The 18,548-nt window shown below is 47.4% G+C and overlaps 1 protein-coding gene across 9 annotated transcripts in view; it reads left to right on the plus strand.

Moving 5' to 3' along the window:
• Window positions 1-779: 779 nt before the first annotated feature.
• Window positions 780-18,548, plus strand: part of DNM1 (dynamin 1) — a gene marked incomplete at both ends in the record, with an annotated part of 71,005 nt that continues 53,236 nt past the window's right edge. For all 9 annotated transcript variants that reach the window (XM_082327272.1, XM_082327269.1, XM_082327273.1 and 6 more), the window contains one exon: window positions 780-940. In XM_082327272.1, coding sequence (XP_082183398.1) covers window positions 780-940 — 161 coding nt within the window. The remainder of the gene's footprint in view (window positions 941-18,548) is intronic.

Genomic DNA, 18,548 nt, shown 5'->3' on the forward strand with positions numbered 1-18,548 from the left:
CCACCTGTACAGGTACTGGGACTAAACTGCACAGGTGTATCAACTGAACTGTATGGGTGTAAAGACCAAACTGTGCGGGTGTAGTAAGCAAAACACATGGGTACATTGACCAAATCGTACCTGTACGTTGACCAAATCATAACTGTGCATTGACCAAATCATACCTGTACGTTGACTGCACTGCGTAGATATAGTGACTGAACCCTGCAGGGATAGTGACTGAGTTGTACAGGCTCACGGACAGGTACAGCGACTGAACCAGGCAGGTACACCGACTGACTGAACCATGGGGCACGCTGACTGGGCCGCACACCTGCACCGGCTCGGCCATACCTGTGCGTCAACCCGCCACACACAGGCCATGGCACCACAGCCCCGGGGCCTGGGGACAGGCTGTGCTGCGCTGGTTTCGGGGGAGCAACCTTGCCCGTTCCCAGCGTTTCTGGGCGCCATCCCTGGCCTCAGAGGAGGGGGCGTAGGAAGGCTTTGCCGCCCGGAGCCCCCCTCAGGCCGCCCGGACTACATCTCCCAGGATGCAGCGCGGCGCCGGCGCCCTTAAGGCCCCCTGGCGGCGGGGGGCGGCTGTCTGCAGGCTCGGCGGGGCGGGCTGAGGCGAGCCGAGCCCGGGCGGGAGCGGGCGGCGTCGAGCGGGGCGCGGGCTGGTGCCGGTGCCGCTGCCCGCCGGCCGGGGCGGCGAGAGGCGGGCTACCCGCCGGTGAGGGCGCGGGAAGGGGTGGTGGGAGCTCGCCTGTGCGAGGAGCCGGTGCCGCGCCGCAGCCATGGGGAACCGGGGGATGGAGGACCTCATCCCGCTGGTCAACCGGCTGCAGGACGCCTTCGCCGCCATCGGGCAGAACGCCAACCTCGACCTGCCGCAGATCGCCGTGGTGGGGGGGCAGAGCGCCGGCAAGAGCTCCGTGCTGGAGAATTTTGTGGGGAGGTAAGGGGGTCCCCGGGGAGCCCCGCCGCAGGCAGGGCTGCGGGGGGGCACGGGCAGAGCTGCTGGGTGCGTGGAGAAGCGCGGCGCATGGAGAAGCGCGGTGCACGGACAGAGCCGCTGCATGCAGGGGCAGAGCGGTGCACGGACAGAGCCGCTGCATGCAGGGGCAGAGCGGTGCACGGACAGAGCCGCTGCATGCAGGGGCAGAGCGGTGCACGGACAGAGCCGCTGCATGCAGGGGCAGAGCGGTGCACGGACAGAGCCGCTGCATGCAGGGGCAGAGCGGTGCACGGACAGAGCCGCTGCATGCAGGGGCAGAGCGGTGCACGGACAGAGCCGCTGCATGCAGGGGCAGAGCGGTGCACGGACAGAGCCGCTGCATGCAGGGGCAGAGCGGTGCACGGACAGAGCCGCTGCATGCAGGGGCAGAGCGGTGCACGGACAGAGCCGCTGCATGCAGGGGCAGAGCGGTGCACGGACAGAGCCGCTGCATGCAGGGGCAGAGCGGTGCACGGACAGAGCCGCTGCATGCAGGGGCAGAGCGGTGCACGGACAGAGCCGCTGCATGCAGGGGCAGAGCGGTGCACGGACAGAGCCGCTGCATGCAGGGGCAGAGCGGCTGGCCGCACGGGCGGTGCAGGGGCAGAGCGGTGCAGGGGCAGAGCCGCTGGCCGCACGGGCGGTGCAGCTCGCCCGCCGAGCTGCCGGCTGCATGTGCGGTGCTCGGGCAGCGCAGGAGCGGGGCAGCGCTGCGGGACGCCCGGGCGCTGCGCTGCAGGGGCGGGGAGGGGCGGAGGGGGTCTCCCCGCCTCGGGGGGCATCTCCTCAGCGGGGTCCCCGCCTTTGCCGCACCTTGGGGGGCGGTGGGAGCCCCCCCGGGAGGTGCACCCCGGTTGTTACACAAGGCGGGGGGCTGACATGTCAGTGGGGACCGGCCCCTTCCCCTCCCCGACTCGGTGCGGGGCCGCCGGGCCGGGGTGCCCCCTCCGCGGGGCTCCGAGAGATGGATGTTGTCGCTGGGAAGGGGGTGGGGGGTACGGGGGGGGGGGGGGGATGTATTTAAGTTTAATCTGCTCCGTCCCCCTCCCCCAGCCCTGCCTCGCTGTCCTCCATAGCGGATGCCATGTCGGGAGCTGCGAGGAGGCTATAGGAAGGACGGGGTTGTTTCTCTCCTATGTGCTCAAATCCCCGGGTGCTACCATTTTGTGACAGGCACTATACCGATGCCTTCCCTTCATGTGACCTTCGCATTCATCATCTGCAACTTGAGTAAATTGCAGACCGCGCTGCCTGGTTATCTGCTCCGGTGTAGACACACAACACCTGGGGTGGGGGGTTGTTCCTCAGCTTGTTTCTGGCCTCGTTAATTAATTGTGTTCAGTGATGTACAGGTTTTAGTTATCAAGGCATTTTCTTATGCTGTGAGGTGCATGCGAGCTGCTGGTGACTTGTCCTAAAAGCAGTGGCTGCTGTGATACCTGGTCAGATGCTTGCGTGGGTTTTTCTCTTTCAGCAAACTGCATTTGTGACATCTATTGGATGCTGTTCCCCCACCCCCACTTCTTCTTTTAAGTTGTTTGCTGCCGGATGGCTTATAAAGCTTTTTCTACTGTTGTAAGGGTCTGCGGTGTGTATTAATTGCTTGTTTAGCTGCCAGTAGCCCCAAATTCTGGACTTGTGCAAGGGTAGCCTTGAGCAGCGAGTGCAGGGTGTGCTGTGTGTCCTAGGAAGAAGGCACGGGAATTGTGTCTGGTGCAAAGTAAGTATAGGTGGAATAAGATGGTTTTTTTCTTTATCTATAGATATACATTCAAAGTGTTTGGGATCCTTTGTAGCTAACTTCCAACAGTCCATGCAGTATCTCCCAGGGATGCTGGGAATCATGCCAAAGGAAGGACACTGCAGGAGCACATTTTACTGAGCCTCAGGTCATAGACCAGGATCCACTTGTTTGTCCATAGACACAGGAAGAAAATAATGATTCCTACCACCAAAGTCAAAAACTTGCTGTGGTGTAGCTTTCTGAGAAGAAGGGGAAAATAGGTCTCCTGAAATATGTGAGCAAAACAGGTTCACCTGTTGGCTCTGCTGTTTTCATGCTTTCTAAGTACGGGCAGCCTAACCTCGTAAATCCTTTTTAGAGGATCTGTGCAGTCAGTGCTGCAGTGGCGTAATATATAATGTATGGCTGTCGGGCCAGAGGAGGGTTTGTCAAAGGACAGTCAGTGTATCGGGGTGCACTGCCCCTCTCTTTTAGACTGAGCAAGCAGAAGGGGATACATTAATCCTTGGTGCGTCTCTGCTGGCACCCATTGCACTGGGGATTTTATCTGCCTGGTGCAGAGCAAATGAATTAAATTGTTTTGTGTCTCTTTCTGATGACCCCTGTCCCAGGAGAACTTGTGACCTCACTGTGTCCCATCAGTTGTCTCTCTAGCAGCAAGTTATAGTGCTGTGGCTTTCAGAAAATGAAATAATGAAGGGTCCCCTGAGCAGAAGCCGAGAGACCTGTCTGTAGAAAAGCATTTAGAGGAAATAATTGGAGTGGAAATGGAAAACATGTCAAAGGGAGGAGGTCTTTCTCCATTTGATACCCTTGAGTGCTGGCTGGTTCAGAGACTGGTAACATGAGACATCTTACCACAGAATGTATGTGTATATGCTGCAAAGCCTAATCCTGTTAAAATAATGTTGGGGCCCTGCTGTAATGTGTAGTCTCTTTTCTTTTTGTGTGGGCATTGGAAACCATGATAAGAAGCTATGGAAATAGTATCCAGAATAAGCATGGTTCCTCAATGTAACTGTGATAGGGGCTGTTTTCTTGTCTGAATAGGCTTAAGAAGAAATCGTGTGTAGACCTACTGTGTACAAATACAATTATTGCTGCAGTGTGGATATGACATATGTCACTGATCCAGCTTGCTACCAGGATGGTGGTGCAGCTATTGCTCAGCAGCTGCTCACTGCACAGTGAACGCGAGTGCTGATGAGTTTCTCTGGGTGGATGGAAATTTGTGCAAGAACAAATGCTGATGCAGTTGGTAGTGACCGACGTGCTTGATGGGGACACTTCAGACAAGGGGCTGGGGGCCCTGCCAAGGCTGGTTTGCCCGCTCGGTACCTGCGGGGCTCCCTTCAAATTGTCATCAAGGCATGTCCACGTGGCGGGGCAGCACGCTTGCCCCCGCTGCCAGACCTAGCCTGTGGCTATGCAGGACTTCAGTCTAGGGCTGCTGCTGGCACCTTGCATTAGCACTTAATCCCATGTATGCTGGAAACCTTGAAGCACCGAGGAGTGATGCTGACTGCAATCAATGTTTAGTTACATGTCTTACCAAACAAATATTATTTTTTTTTCCTCCTGAACACGATGGCTTACTAGTTGTTGCTAATTACTCTTCCAGTGTCGCTTACTCTGCTGTTAACAGATTATCTAACAGTGCAGAGCCTGTGTTTGTAATACCAGATGTCAGTGTGGCTGCTATGTGTGCTTTTGCTGCCGGAGACTCAGCATGGTGACTAGGATAGTGGCTGATGGTGTTAAGATCACTGAAGAGATGAGAGAAGCCATGTAGAAGCCAGACAGGTGACACATCTCTACGTAGACTGGTTTATCCTGGGCCCCAGAACTGGAAGGAAGGTTCGTCGGGTCAGCTCCAGGCGTTTCCTGTTGGTGTGGTTATAGGCTCGTGGGATAACTCAGATTGGAAGTGACCTCAGGAGTCGTTTAGTTCATTCTTATGGTGGTGTTACTTCCCTGCTGCCACCTTTCTTAAATTAGAAGGTCTTAGAGGAGGCACCAGTACCAGCAAAACTGGTCCAATAAAAAGAACAAAGCATGTGGTCTGTGCTAATTTGACTTGAGAGAGCCCAAAGGACCAAGAAGGGAGGGATGTACAAGGCAGCTCACACAGCTGTTTGTAAAATAATCCATGTTTATGCCACTCTTATTTTGCCAAGTGAAAATAACAAATATAAGAGTGTTGTTTTTTTTTAAATCCTAAGATCTCAGAGCACTGTTAAACAAATCTTTGGATTTGTGGGAGTATTGCTGTTATCTCTGCTTTACAAATAGGAAAGAATGAAAGCACAGGGCTGTGTTCAGATGGCTGCCTAAGTGTCTGTGCCTTGTGTTCTTGTTGTCTGATCCAAGGCAGTGTGCTGCTCAGCCCTGCTAGGACAGCTGCATTGCTCTTCATGGAGAAAACAAGGCACCTCTGACTTCGGGAGAACAGATGGCTTAAGGGGGCTGCTGAGGAGGCAATGACTAAGGCCTGGGAACAGTCGGTGGAAGGACTTGAATGGAGGTGAAACCATCTTGTTTATGATCAAGGGAGCTATGCAGTGCCAAAGTTGTGGGAAGTGAATCAGGGTTTACTTGACCCCAGACCTGAGCATTACCCCAAAAGCATCCTCTCTTGGGAGCTTTTATGTCCCAGACCAAATAGGGGCACTTAGCAGTCTGTCACCAGGCTTTGATGGTAAAGCTGAATTAGCTGATGTTTGTATGTTGCCTGGAAGGAAACTGGAGGCAGGCATGGACTTAACTCAACTGTGTTGGGTTAACCTTGCCTCTCCTGGCAAACTGAAATTTCAGCATGGGTAAAAGAGCAGGGAAAATGCAGCATTGCAATGCCTGTGGCAGTGGTAAGGATAAGTACCTATTAAGCTTGGTACTTGTGCTACTGTAATTGCCTTGACAAAACCAGGCAAGGGCCAGGCAGCACTTGCTGCAACTGTGTCTTTGCCTTGCAGTGTCACATACTGAAAATGCAAAGCTAGATCTTGAAGCCACAGGATTTAGTTTGGCTTCAGGTATAACTTTGAGGAGCAACTTAGTATTTTCATATCTCAACCTTCCCCAGCCATTTAGAGATAAATACTTAACACTGCCAAGATATGATGAGGGAAGGCCTTCTTTGATAACATGCTTTGCGTTGTTATGGGAAGCTTCTCCAGCAAAATACTTCAGAGGCCAACGGCAGTATTTAGCAACTATCTGGAAGTGGAAGATCCTATAGGGATGCATACAGAGATGCAGATACTTGGCCTGTTCAGATACTGCAGGAAAACTGTTTTGTCAACAATCTTTGTGCTTTTAGGTTGCTCAGGTTTCTGCTGTAGTACGTGCTTTGTGAGCTTGCATGCTATGAAGGGAACTGAGGGTTTAAATCCTCTAAAAATTATAGCAATGTTATGTATAGATAGAGCATGTCTGCTGTACTGGGTAATGTTGAGCATCGATGCAGTACTTCAGTGGCAGATTTTTTTAAACAAGAAGATACACTCACTCACGTGCTCTGGTCTGGCCACAAAAGGGTTCTTAAATATGATTCTTCTGTTTTTTTGTTCTTCTTTGAGATACATTCACATGCCCAGAGTGCTGGCAGAGAGAGTAATTACAAGTCATGGACCCTTAATTGTTGTGTGATAAATACATCTATGAGCTGACCAAATGCTGTTGTGTGTTTGTGGGTTAAAGACATTGGTATTGCTTGGGAACTGACTTATTCAGGGTTGCAGAGGATGGTGAAAGAGCCAGGAGCAGGATTCTGCTGTTTAGAGAAATAAATCGTGGTCAAATAATAGTCCTTCAAATGGCAGCAAGCCTTTGGTCTTCAGTGAAGAAAATACGGATTTTCATCTCGGATTAATTGGGGAAGGAAGAAAATACGGAGCACTGGGGGAAATGGATAATGTGTTACAGCAGACCACAAGATAAAATAATGTAACTGAAGAGAAATCTGTACAGCTCTGAGCAAACACTTGTGGGAGGAGGAACACTAGGAGGAGATACATAATTAAGTTAAAACATAACATGGATGGCTGTAAGGGCTAAAAAAAGGCATGAATCTCAAAGTTTGTAGATGTTGCAGCAGTGTCTGCCTGTATTTGTCCTGTGGCTACTTGCTTTAATGTTATAGGGGTTGGCTCAAGTAAATACAAGTCTAGTATCTCTTCTACATCCTGCAGCAGTTAATGTTCTCTGCAGGTCTCACTGTCTGACTGTACTCTTCAGCTTAACTCTTTAGTGATGACCTCATACTTCTGGTAACTGCCCACTAGCCTTATATTCACTAGGAAAAAAGATCCTTATGGCACGTCTTGGATCATATCAGAATTTACCCAGGGAAAGGAAACCAGCTCTGTCTCCAGTTGGGAAGCTGATGCTCTGTGTTGCGCAAGCTGGGGCTTGCCTGGACCTCCTGTTGTGTGAAAGTGACAGGTTGCCTTGGCATTGCTGGGATTCACCACCTGATAGCTGGCAGATCAGGAGGATGCCGCCTTTGCTAGTGTGGACTCTTCCTTGTTACCATGATAATCCTCACGTTGGGAGTCTTGGAGCATCCTCAGCTTCGGTTAGTCCTTCCTGTACTTTGAGATAGGTAAGTGGTGTAGTTTTTTGTGCGTTTGCTCTATAAACAGTATGCTGTGATACAGGGCTGTAAAGAGTCTGTAAAACCAGTGGGGCAAAGAAGTCAGAAGTTCCCAGAAGAATTCCCCTATGCTAAAGCTGTCAGCTGTTACTGTTTTTTCAAAACTCCAGGTTTATAACTTTTCACACAGTCAAAAAAAAAAAAAAGGCAATGCAAAGACAACCTTCTGTTTTTAAAGGCTACTGCTTGTTTTCAGAAGCCATAGTTTAATACCTAGCTGGGGATGCCAAGTCAAGTCCTTGAACCTGAATTCTCCAGATGCTCTGAGCAGGCAGAACTCTGCTAGACTTAAACAGAAGGTGTGGGAGTCTGTCTGCAGCACCTCCTATCTGAGGCAGCTTCTGGAAATGTTGTTCTAAGGCGGGAAGCAATCCCCTTCCTGAGCTGGTGAAGTACTGAATGTCCCTACTTTGTACTTAACTTCAAGTTTGAGCCTGTCTGTACAAGTGTGAGTAAAAATTCTGAGTAAGGATTTCTTAGCATCTTTAAGGTGAACCTTTTTGAGGAGAAATGGAAGAAGTTGACAACTTATGCTACGTTGATCAAGAAAACAGTTTTTGCTGTGTTCTAGCTACTGGGGTGAAACTTATTATGATGCCTTGAGCAGTGAATTTATTAGAGACGAGCAAACGCATGTGTGCTCCACCCATGTGAGCCAATACTCAGATACTTGTTTCAGGCAGTGCATTTGAGTGGCAAAACCAGATGATTTACTGAAGGGGTGGCAGGCAGTCACCTGGAAGCATATGGTGTCCAGCCTATATGCTCAATGTAAAACTGGTTTTGAGGTGGCATCTGTGAAAGGAAATTTACTGGTAATATGCAGGGTAACGTACTTCCTTGATATACCACTAAAAAACCACCCAAAAAACTTTGGGTGTAATACTTTCCTTCTTGAACTCACAGATCTGTAACCATATGAGTCAGAGTACTGCTAGTTGGGAGGAGAGCTAAAACTAAATCTGGTCCAAAAAAAAAAGAAATCTAGTCATACATGGTGGGAAAATAGCTCACTAGTGGGACAGTTTCTCATTCCACTTGAAATTTTCTTTTCCTGAGCTCAGACCTGGTTTTTTACACATCCTGATAGAGAGTGAAAGCTCAAGGTAAAGCAATATTGTCTCTAACATGCAGATGGGCATGCTCAGCCTTGAGACAGAGTTCTGTTCTCAGCTCTGAAACTAAATTCTTGTGCGACTAATTCTTTTTATACCTTTTTCTCCATCTGTAGAAAGGAGAGGCTGTTGGTCTGTCATGTAGGTGCATATAATTAATGGATGCTTGAAATAACACTGTAAAAGGTTAACTGTAAAGTAGGAAACTATTTTTCCTAACAATAAATTAAAACTTTGCAAGGGTGGTACAGCGATATCTGCCTGAGCCCTTTGAAAGACCTGCCTTCTCTCCAGAAGTGGTGTGTCAAGAGCTTTAGCTGTTCAGGCAGCCTCGTTTGCCCAATGTTGCTGGTTACTTAGGTCTGATCTGCGGAGAGGCTGGGACTGATGCAGCCACCTTTGGCTGCTGGCATAGATCAGATCCTGGATCTGAGGAGTCAGGGTGTTCTTAGAAAGCACTGGGAGATGAGAGGCTGCACTAGATGAGCTGGCGGCACTTAAATTTTTGAGCATAGTCTTGAGGAGCAGGAACGGGTAGCGCAGCCGTATAGAGGAATGAGCCCAGGGTTTTGTCCCTAGTGACTTTAAACGCTCAGATGGTCTGGTTGGGCCTGGAGGTGGTCAGACTGCAAGCAGGACTGGTTCTGAAAAGCTCCAAAAAGCTATTTCTCTGTATTTACATTTATCTGTGATTCTTCTAAAGCATGCATCATGCTTATTTTTGAGTGACTTGATGGAGTTTAGTCATGAGAACTGGATGTCTTGCTCAGGGCTCACTACTATAAATATTCGGGTGGCTATGAAGAGAGGACTGAGACAACATTTCAGTGCTTACTGAGGAGCAGGCAGGAGTATGCATCAAAACATTGTGACTGGCAACTGAGAGCACAATTTAATGTTAGATATTTAAACAATTATTCCAGGTGACTCGTTGATACTTTGTACTGATGTCCAGCTCTGTTTTCAAAGTCCTATTAGTGAATACTTTAATAACAATTGAATGTAAAGTGGCTCAGTAATTTTCTTAATCTGTTTTATATAGATGGGCAGGCGGGACTGTGAAGTTGCTGACGGTTGCTTCCTGCGTGACCTTCAAGCTTGTCACAGCTCCTAGGCTGGTGCTGACTATAATAGATAACTTTTCCTTTCCTTCAAGACATACTACAGGAAGAATGAGCCCTGAGTCTGAAATCTAACAGTGTCTCTGATTGTTCTCTGCCGCGTTAGATGCCCTGAAAGCCTTGGCAGACCTAGCCATGAGCAAATGGATGCGAGACGGTGTTTCAATCCCTGGTCAATAGCTTCTTGCAGTTCAGCATAGTGTGCTTTTGGAAGCATCTTGGAAGCAGACATTACGCAAGCTCCTCAAGCTGTGTCTTGCTGACTGGAAGCAAACTTGCCAACTTCTGCCACTTTTCTGCAAGTCTTGTGACTTGTGTGGCTTTTCTTAGAGCTCTGGATGCAGCAATTAAGCTAACAAGAGCAGTGTAGCTTTTGTATTGAAAACATCAATTTCTAACATGGATGTTTGAGGGTACTTTTTTTTTTCTTTAAAAGATGCTGTTTCCCTAAACGCTCCTGGAGACAAGTATAAAGAATCCCAAAACTTCTACGACGTACGTTGTTGACTCTTCCCTTCCTAAAAATCAGGCTTTAGTCCCAAAACTATAAGCTCTGCTAAAATACTTGTGTTGCAGTCACAATGAACAATAAATTATACAAAATGAGGTTTGGAATGAACCCAGTTCCTCACTTGTGACTGAAATGGGAATTGAACTTGAGTGTCTGGGGGTGAAAATACTATTTTAATAATGTATTGCCTCAGCAGTCCCCTTTAACACTCCTTTTCCTGGTTCTTATGGCTTTAGGTTGCATTGTTGCAGCTGTGTTCAAGGGTGAAGAGTTAATGCTACCATAACAAACATGAGAATTGCTGGGATCCTGTCTGACTGTGCTAGGACTGTCATTTTGTGACTGCAAAACAGTCTTCATATAAGAGTGGTCAGTGTAGTATATGGGATGCCTGAGAGAGGACATAGCTGATAGTAAACTGATACTGCTGTGGATTTTGGCTGACGAGCCAGGCAGTGTTGCTGTAATGCTGTATAAAAACTGAGCATAAACTGCAGCTGTATTTCAGAGTAGTTTTTCAGCTGCATTTAGACCCTTTCTCAAAGCATGAGTAGGCAGAAGTCTACAGAGGTGCTGAGCAGTTGGTTCTCAACATCTGCAAATGTTTTTACAGCAGAGCTAACTTACCCTGGAGAGCACTAGGAAAAACTATTGGTTTTACTTTTTTTTGAGAGTGGAGATCCAGGGACGGGAGGCTGTGCTGAATTTCTTAGAACAAGGAAAGAGGTACCTAAAGGCAAAAATCTTGAAGTCTTTGTTCAATTCCTTCTCTCTGCCTTCCTGCCACTCCTGCATGTGTAAAGGCAGGGTAAATTATGTGCGATCTGGCTCAGGGCTCTGACAACAAATTAACAGGCTCTTTCAGCTCTGAGAGCTCTTCATCCAAGTAATTCTAAACTTCTACAAACAGGGGCTTATAATGAAAATAACTGTCCATTTGCCACCTGCCTGCCAGCAGAGGAACAATTCTCTGTCAGCAGGGGAATACGCCTGATGACCTGTTAGTTGAGAATTAAGCCAGTAAAAAAGCTCTAACCCTCACAGTTTTTATGCTTATGTTTAGCTCCACTGACTTGCTTATGATTTATTCTGAACTTACACTGCTCTGGGTCAGGATGGGGCCCCTTGGTTCTAATACACATGCTAGGTTTTCTCTCTTTCTGGCTGCTGTGATCTCTTGAGTAATCTCTGGCTATTTCTTAAGCTGATTGTATTTTTACTTTTAATAGAAGCTCCTCTATGAATAGCTGGGAATTGCCTGAGCATGGTAGTGGCCTTGAGAGGAGATCTGTCGCAGTGGGGTTATAGTCAGAGGTAAAGAGGAGGTTGGTACGTACCAAAATGCCGAATGCCCTCAGGGATTGGTGCGTGACGTGTGTCACACTGCAGAGCTGGTGCTGCAGCTCCAGTGCTGAAACTCAGGTCACCTCTTCTACATCAGTGCAGCTCTCAGCAGAGATCCCAGCAATATACTTATTCTCTCTGTGCTACTTTGATGTGATGTTCCTGCTCCTAGGTGTTACTCTCTGTTTATGCCTGTTCGTACAAGATGTGTGTGTTATGCCAGGCCTGCAAACTACTTGGCACCCCAAACTCCGAGCAAGAGGTCCATTTCCTTGAATGAATTTGTACAGACTATTGAAAGAATGATATTTAAAGAATACTTACTGTAGAAGAACAAGTGAGGCACTGCATTAGCACTTGATATTTTGCCATCTTCTGTTTGGACAAAGTTGAATTCAAACTGGACACCTGGACAGGCAAAAGCAAATGTTATTAGAAATCAGTGTATTGGTTTGAAGGGGTGGGGAAAGATATCAGGGGAAGGAATTTAGATAAACTCTTTACTTGTGGAAAATAGGGAAAGGAAGGGAAGACTGGAAGACTCTGGTCTGTTTGTCCGGGTCACTAGGCCACAATTTTGCTATAGATTTAGAGTGCCCATTAATAGGCAATGCCAATTTTGACTCTCCTCTGCTTTTTGAATTTAAGCCCTAAAAGTTTTCCATAAAGACTTGGACTCCTTTAGAAATTCTGTGGATGTGTATCTGTATATAAACCTGCCTTTTTGTCATCTCCTATGGTCACTGCCCAAACTCGACCAGAGAAAAATGTTCCCTGGGACATGAAGTGCTATCCTACTGGTCCAGAAGGACTCTGGCAGACACATTGGAACCAGCCAGGAGGCCAAAAGCTCATCTCTTCTGGGACTATTGATCCAGCTTTTGTTCTGGTGTAGCCTGAAATGGAGATATCGTTTGTGGTTTTTGAAGTAGAGTTTAATGCCTCCGACTTTGCTCTGCACTAGAGGTGTTAGCAGTCAGTATGCTGGTTTTTCTTCAAGGGCTTAAGAAGCAGTGCCTCTGCACCATGTTTCCCGCCAGGGTGATCCTAATTATATCTGAAACTGCAGAGGTGCGGTGCATAGCAAGGAGCTTGGCACTGTTCCTGCATGCTTCTCCAGGCAGAGCGGAGATATACATTGGCGTCTTAAATTCCCTCTGCAGGACAGCCGTGCACCTTGGGCAGTTTGGTCAGGATGCCTGAGTGCGGCATAACTCTGTTACCCCACAGAACTCTGTCCTTCCTGCCTGGCTTGTTGGAAGGGAAGGGCCCTACCTCCCCGTCCACAGCACACCGTGCCTCTTACTGCTGACCCAAGATAAATTATCAGGGTTCATGCATTCAATTTTATAAACCCACTACCCATGTCTGGCCACTAATAGCACATCGTGGCTTGAGATGCCACCTCCTTTCCTCATACAGCTTCCATTTGGGTTTGTATTAGTGGGCTCATCAAAGTGATTTTTGCCTTATCCAGTGAACCCTTTCAGTTGTCTATACCTTTATGGCCTTCAGGCTCTGGGGAGACTGTCGCCTTTTCTAGCACGCAGTGCTGTCTGGGAGTGGAGGAAGTGCCATACTGCAGTGATGAATTGTGCCTTGAGCTATGTTTGTTCTTCTCTTAGGTCTTGCAGCAAATACCAGGAGTCCAGAGGTGGTGGAGTTTTGACAAGAAATCGAAGATGATACTTGCCATGAGTGTTTGGTGTCTTTGAGTCTGCCGTTGTACCTGGTTTCCTTCTCTGAAGGGGAGAAGGGCAAAAAGGGGGATAAACCCCTTTTTATCCAGAGTCTCCATGTGATGAATAGTTTGAATATTAGTTACTGCTGCACAGTCTAGTGGTGTCCTTGACCACAGGAGAGCCTTTACTGCTGGACAACCTTTAGTCTAGGCTCAGCTGCAGCTTGACTCCAGAGAGCTAGGACAGATTAACCCACTGGTGGTGGGAAATAGCAAGGTCAGCCTGTTGCTCATCGGTCTTAGCATACATTAATCCTAGGGTGTTATTGTGGCTGTGCTTTCCCATCAGCCATTCATGTCCCAGAGTTCTAGTGTACAGCTTGTCCTTTTGTTTTCTCCCAGCTCAAGTTGCAGGTGCTGTACAGGTCATGTTGTTCAAGGCTGCAACCCTTCTGTTATGGCAAAGCCAGGATTTGTCAGTAGATTTCTTTGTGCCAAAGCAGAGCAGTGTTACTGCAGTATCATGACAGGTCAGTGTGGCTTGAGAAGGACAAGCGAAGATGCTGGGTCGTGGGTTTGCCTTTATGGCCATAAAAAACTGTTTCTTCACTACTGGCATCAGAACTGGACTAACTTGGTGCTCATGGGTGGTGTTGATGCCTGGTATTGTCCTCTTGGAAACTGTCTGGAAGTTGCAGGGAGATTCTGGAGATAAAATCTGCATGACATATTCTTGCCAGGGTATATATGCTTTGGAGAGAGCAAAAGGAAAACTTGCTTTCATGCTATGATGGTGAAAATTCGGCAAGGCAGACAGGAAGGTCTAGTTTACAGCTTCTGGGGTGGAGAGTACATCATGCTACTGCAATATTTCTTATACCTGTGGCTCTGGAGGCCTCTGGACCCAGCCAGTGCTGTGGTAGCTTTTCCCCTGAATTCTGGTATTGCTACCCAGATCTGGTGTTATGTTTTGTTTGTTTTTTTAATGTGTGAAACCAGCTTTGTTTTCTTTCTCCTGGGATAGTAATTCTTGAAATCAAAGCTGCATTTTCCACAAATGTGTGATCCTTAGTGCTGCATCCATTCAGCATACACCAGGCTGCTTATTCCTTTGAGTTCCTGATATTGTCATGTAGAATCAGTGATGTGTTATTCTTTACCTATAATATCCCAAAGCGGCAAGCAAGATCCAGGACTTCATTTTCTATTAGCCAAAAGATCCCAGAGGAAGCTGCACAGCAGCAGTGCTGCAATTTTCTGCTCTCTCAAGACTCTTTCCTTCTCCAGCGCTGCAGCCTAGAGTCAATGCGGCATTTGCTATAATGGGCCGTGACTTTTTGAGATCAGGCAGTGCACTGTCGGCTGTACCACTCTCTAAATAATCCTCCCCAGTAAAATGCAGAGTTCCAAACAAGAAAATCCCTTTACAGTTTTTACCTGCAAAAATACAAAGAGGGAATTGGCTCACAAGTGCACTTGAGGTGTTGGAGTGCCCTGTTTTCCTTTCCCATCTGTGTTATACATCCTCACGTATTCTGGGCTAACCCATCTGCAGGAAGATAGCAGGGAGGGATCTGGCAGATAACCCTCAAAATGGAGGAGGGGAAGAATATTCCTGATTAATTCTCACAGCAGAGATGAACTGAAGCAAATGACATCTCAGATGAAATGGCTGGATTTGTGTGCTGGGAGTACCTCTTGTTTCTCGTGCAAACTCTTGACCTATAGCTGTAGACACTTCCTTCAGATCTCTCAGCTTCAGCAGCTTGGGGCTGATGCACAGCAGTGAGGGATGCAGGAGCTGTGTGGACATAAAACTGATTTGTTTCTATGGAAACAAGTAGATTTTGCCATGTTGTAGGGAAGTAGGAGGGGAATTATCCCCCTGGGCCTGGTTCTGGCTCTCAGATTGGATTGGTTGCTGCACTGCAATTGTAGAGCAGCAGCCCTTGAAGGGATTATCTATCTAGTCAGTGATCACAACTAGGGAGAGAAGCACGTGGATCCAATCTGCTCCCATTGCAGGCCACCTCAGCAGGGATGACACAAGGCACTGTTGTGTGCCAGGATTCCCAGGGTCACAGCCGTCCGTGGCACTTAAAAGCAAAGAATTTAGCCTTGGTCACTCATAGCCAGAAAGGAGGCCTGCCTTACAGTACAGGCAGCTGTCACTGTATCCTGCCCAGCCTTTTCAATTAGGATGGCTAAGGTGATGAATGGTGCTCATACTTTTGCCTAGAAAAAGGTGTGCTAGAGCTGAGAACTGTTTGTGGTGTCTGCAAGGACTGGGGGAAGCTGAGATCTTTCAGACGGGCTTCAAGTGTTGCTTGCTGATGAAATTGTGTGTATTGCTTTCAGAAAGTCCGAGCACCTGAAGACCTGTGACTGAGGGTGATGATTTTAAAAGCTTTTTTCTAAAAGGAAAGTTAATCTCATGATACCAGAGAAAGAATCAAAGCATGACTATAAACCTCGATCAACAGATTCAAGTAAGAACAGTACTTAGTAAAACCGATGTATTCCTAGTGGTCTGTATACTGAGTCTGTTTGAATGGACCCTGTGTCCTTGTGCAAGGTTCTCGTGCTGATCCTTCAAAAGGGGCTGACCAACACCTGTATTTCAGCCTCTCATGTCCTAAAGGTACTTGCCCATCTAGGCCCCAGCAATGACCCTGAGAGAGAAAGCTTAGAGTTCTAGATAGGAAGAAAGCAGACCATGGGAAACTGGCAAAAATGGTGATGCCTGTGTGTGTGTGAGCCTGTTCCCAAGGTATTCCCTTGTCTGTTCTCTTCCTCCCCTCCTACAAATGTAGCGCAGGAGCTGTGCAGCCTTCCCTAATGGAGAGAAATTCCATTTGCTCATCTTCTGTCTCTCCTCACTGTATGTGGGGACTTTAGTACATGTTAAGTAAACTGAGTTAGGGATGGAGTGCAGCTCCACCAGAAATTCTTGCTTTATGCTTTAACACAGCCGGTGAGTTGTTTGGATGTGGTAAACCTTGGTTATGAGTTTCCAGGGGTGCATCAGAAGAATGTAGCAACATCTCTGCCTTACTTCCAGGTCATCTAAAAATATATATATAGTGTACCTGGAAAGTCAGGCCAGGTCCTGCTGTAAGGTCTACCAAGCATAAAGCTAGGGTATGCTGGCTTCCTTGGAATTACTGTAGACATACAGCAGCAGAAATCCCTGGGGCAAACTCTTGGCTGTGCCAGTTTACTCTGCAGGCTGGCAGGTCCCCAGGCCACTGAACAAAAGTGTAATACCTAAAGTGTAAAGAATGCTTCTGCCCTCCTTGGATGTCGCTTGCCCTGTGGAAGCAGCACAGCCATGAAGTAGTTCTGCATCAGATTAACTTGTGCACAGAGGCTCTGGTGCAGCCATGACTTGGCATAATGCATACAGCTGTCTTCCAGATTTTGATGTACCCTGAAGCTAGTGGCGTCTGAAACAGAAAAATCAGACCAGAGGATTCAAATAAAAATAAACAATAGGAAAACTTTTTTATCTTATCCCACTGCTTCCAGAGACCTGCATAGAGGTATGTGCAGGAGAGGGGCTGAGCGAGATACATAAAAGGAGATGTGGAAAGGCTGAATGAGACAGGCACTGACTCTTGGGAACCAGTCTGTGCAGTCAGAGATAAGCCAGGAAAGCAGAATTTAGTGCACTCTGGAAGAGATTTAGCGTGCTCTGGGAAGGGTAGGGGGGAGAGCTGTTTCTAAGCAAGCTTTCATGTAAAAATTGCTGTGCCTTTTCCTTTTTGCTTTAGCAGTGTTTATGAAGGTGCTGCAGGCTGACGTCTGAACATGGCCACTGCAGCTGAAGTATCAGTGATGCAAGAGAACATTGCCCCGGGCCCATCCCTTCTGTAGTTGTCTGAGCCCCCTCAGCCCACAATTGACTCAACAAATGCGTTCTGAGTGGGGGAGACAGGTTTTGATTGACACTTTTGATGTTCAAGGCATGTGGGTCCTCCCAGAGACCCACAAGAGCTCATAAATATGGCAATGCATTTCAGTAACAAAAGGCTTTATCCTATTCTTTAGGAAAGATGATCTATGCTCGACCAAAAATTACCAAGAAGGTGACAGAGGGGGCAGTACTGGAAATGTCACCTCTGTATATCTAGATCAGTGACCAAGTAATTGTGCTGTGTCCCATGACAAGAAGATAAGCCCTACGGCTGAGATGGAAGCTCGTTCAGCTGCTGTCTCTCCATGGCACATCGTTTAGTCCCAAATGTCAGTGAAACAAACCCCACCATTATGCTTGTTCACAAGGAACTGGATTTGACTCGCCAAATTTACTGTATGTAGGCTTTCAAACAGCCAGCCATGCAGTTTTCTATGGAGGTGGATTCTCTTGGAGGGAGCAGTCTCCTGAAAGTTTCCTGTCTTTTTAGCAAAGCCTGTGATGTGGGGTTATTATGGTTTTTGAAATGCTGCCTTTTGCAGTAAATGTAGGTTCCTTATGTGGCTTTATTTACTTCATATGTTAACTCTGTGAATACACTACTTTCTTCTTGTTTTAAAAAAAGTGGGAGCACAGCATGGGAAAAAGATGCAGGAGAGCACCAGAACACAAGGCATCCTGGTCGGTTTTAAAAGGGGCAGAGGAAACAAAACAGAAAGGTGATTCTTGTGGTGAGAATGATGATGTCGGGTTTGGAGTGTGAACATGTAATACAGCCTATTTCTACACTTTTTTTTTTCTTACAGTGGTTAGCATAGTTGCTGTCCTTTCATGTTTGAAGACCACAGGGCCTCAGTCTCTTCCTAAAACCTTAATAAAGGCATCTCAGACAGAACACCCCTTACGCTTGCTGGGGACCTGTGCTGGTATCAACTGCAATGCTCTGCAAAGGAATAGAAGAACTCAAGGCTGATAGGGGAATAGGAGAAGGAGCAAATTTCAGAAGTTTCTATTTCATTATCTATCCCCTCTGACTCTTGTTTGCAAATTATCCAGTAGTATGCTATAAACGGGTCCAGCTTATACTAGCATTTGTGCTTTGCACTGCTTGGACAGCACCTGTGAAGTTTGTAAGGCAGTCTCTGGGAGCTCAGCTTATGTACAGCAAACTTCCAAACTTGAAAAGAGGTCTGCTTGGCCCTTCTTGGCTAATGATCTGGAGAGCTGTACTGGGGAGAAATGGCTAGGTGTTGGAGATGCTGTTTGAGTGCCAGAACTACGTAAAGCACTTGTAAGTGTTCCAAGGCAGCACAATAGTGTTAACCTCCCTTTGTGCTACTGTAAATAGGAACTCAAGGTACAAGGCAGTGGGAAGCCTTCTCTTTAATTTTTTTTTTGTTTCTGCTAACATGTATATTATGATGACACTCATGAACTATTGCCTGTCTTTATTTTTCACAATTGTATTCTTGAATAATGAATC

This window comes from Platalea leucorodia (genome assembly GCF_965183815.1).
Source record: "Platalea leucorodia genome assembly, chromosome: 15".
In the NCBI taxonomy this organism is placed as follows: Eukaryota; Metazoa; Chordata; class Aves; order Pelecaniformes; family Threskiornithidae; genus Platalea; species Platalea leucorodia.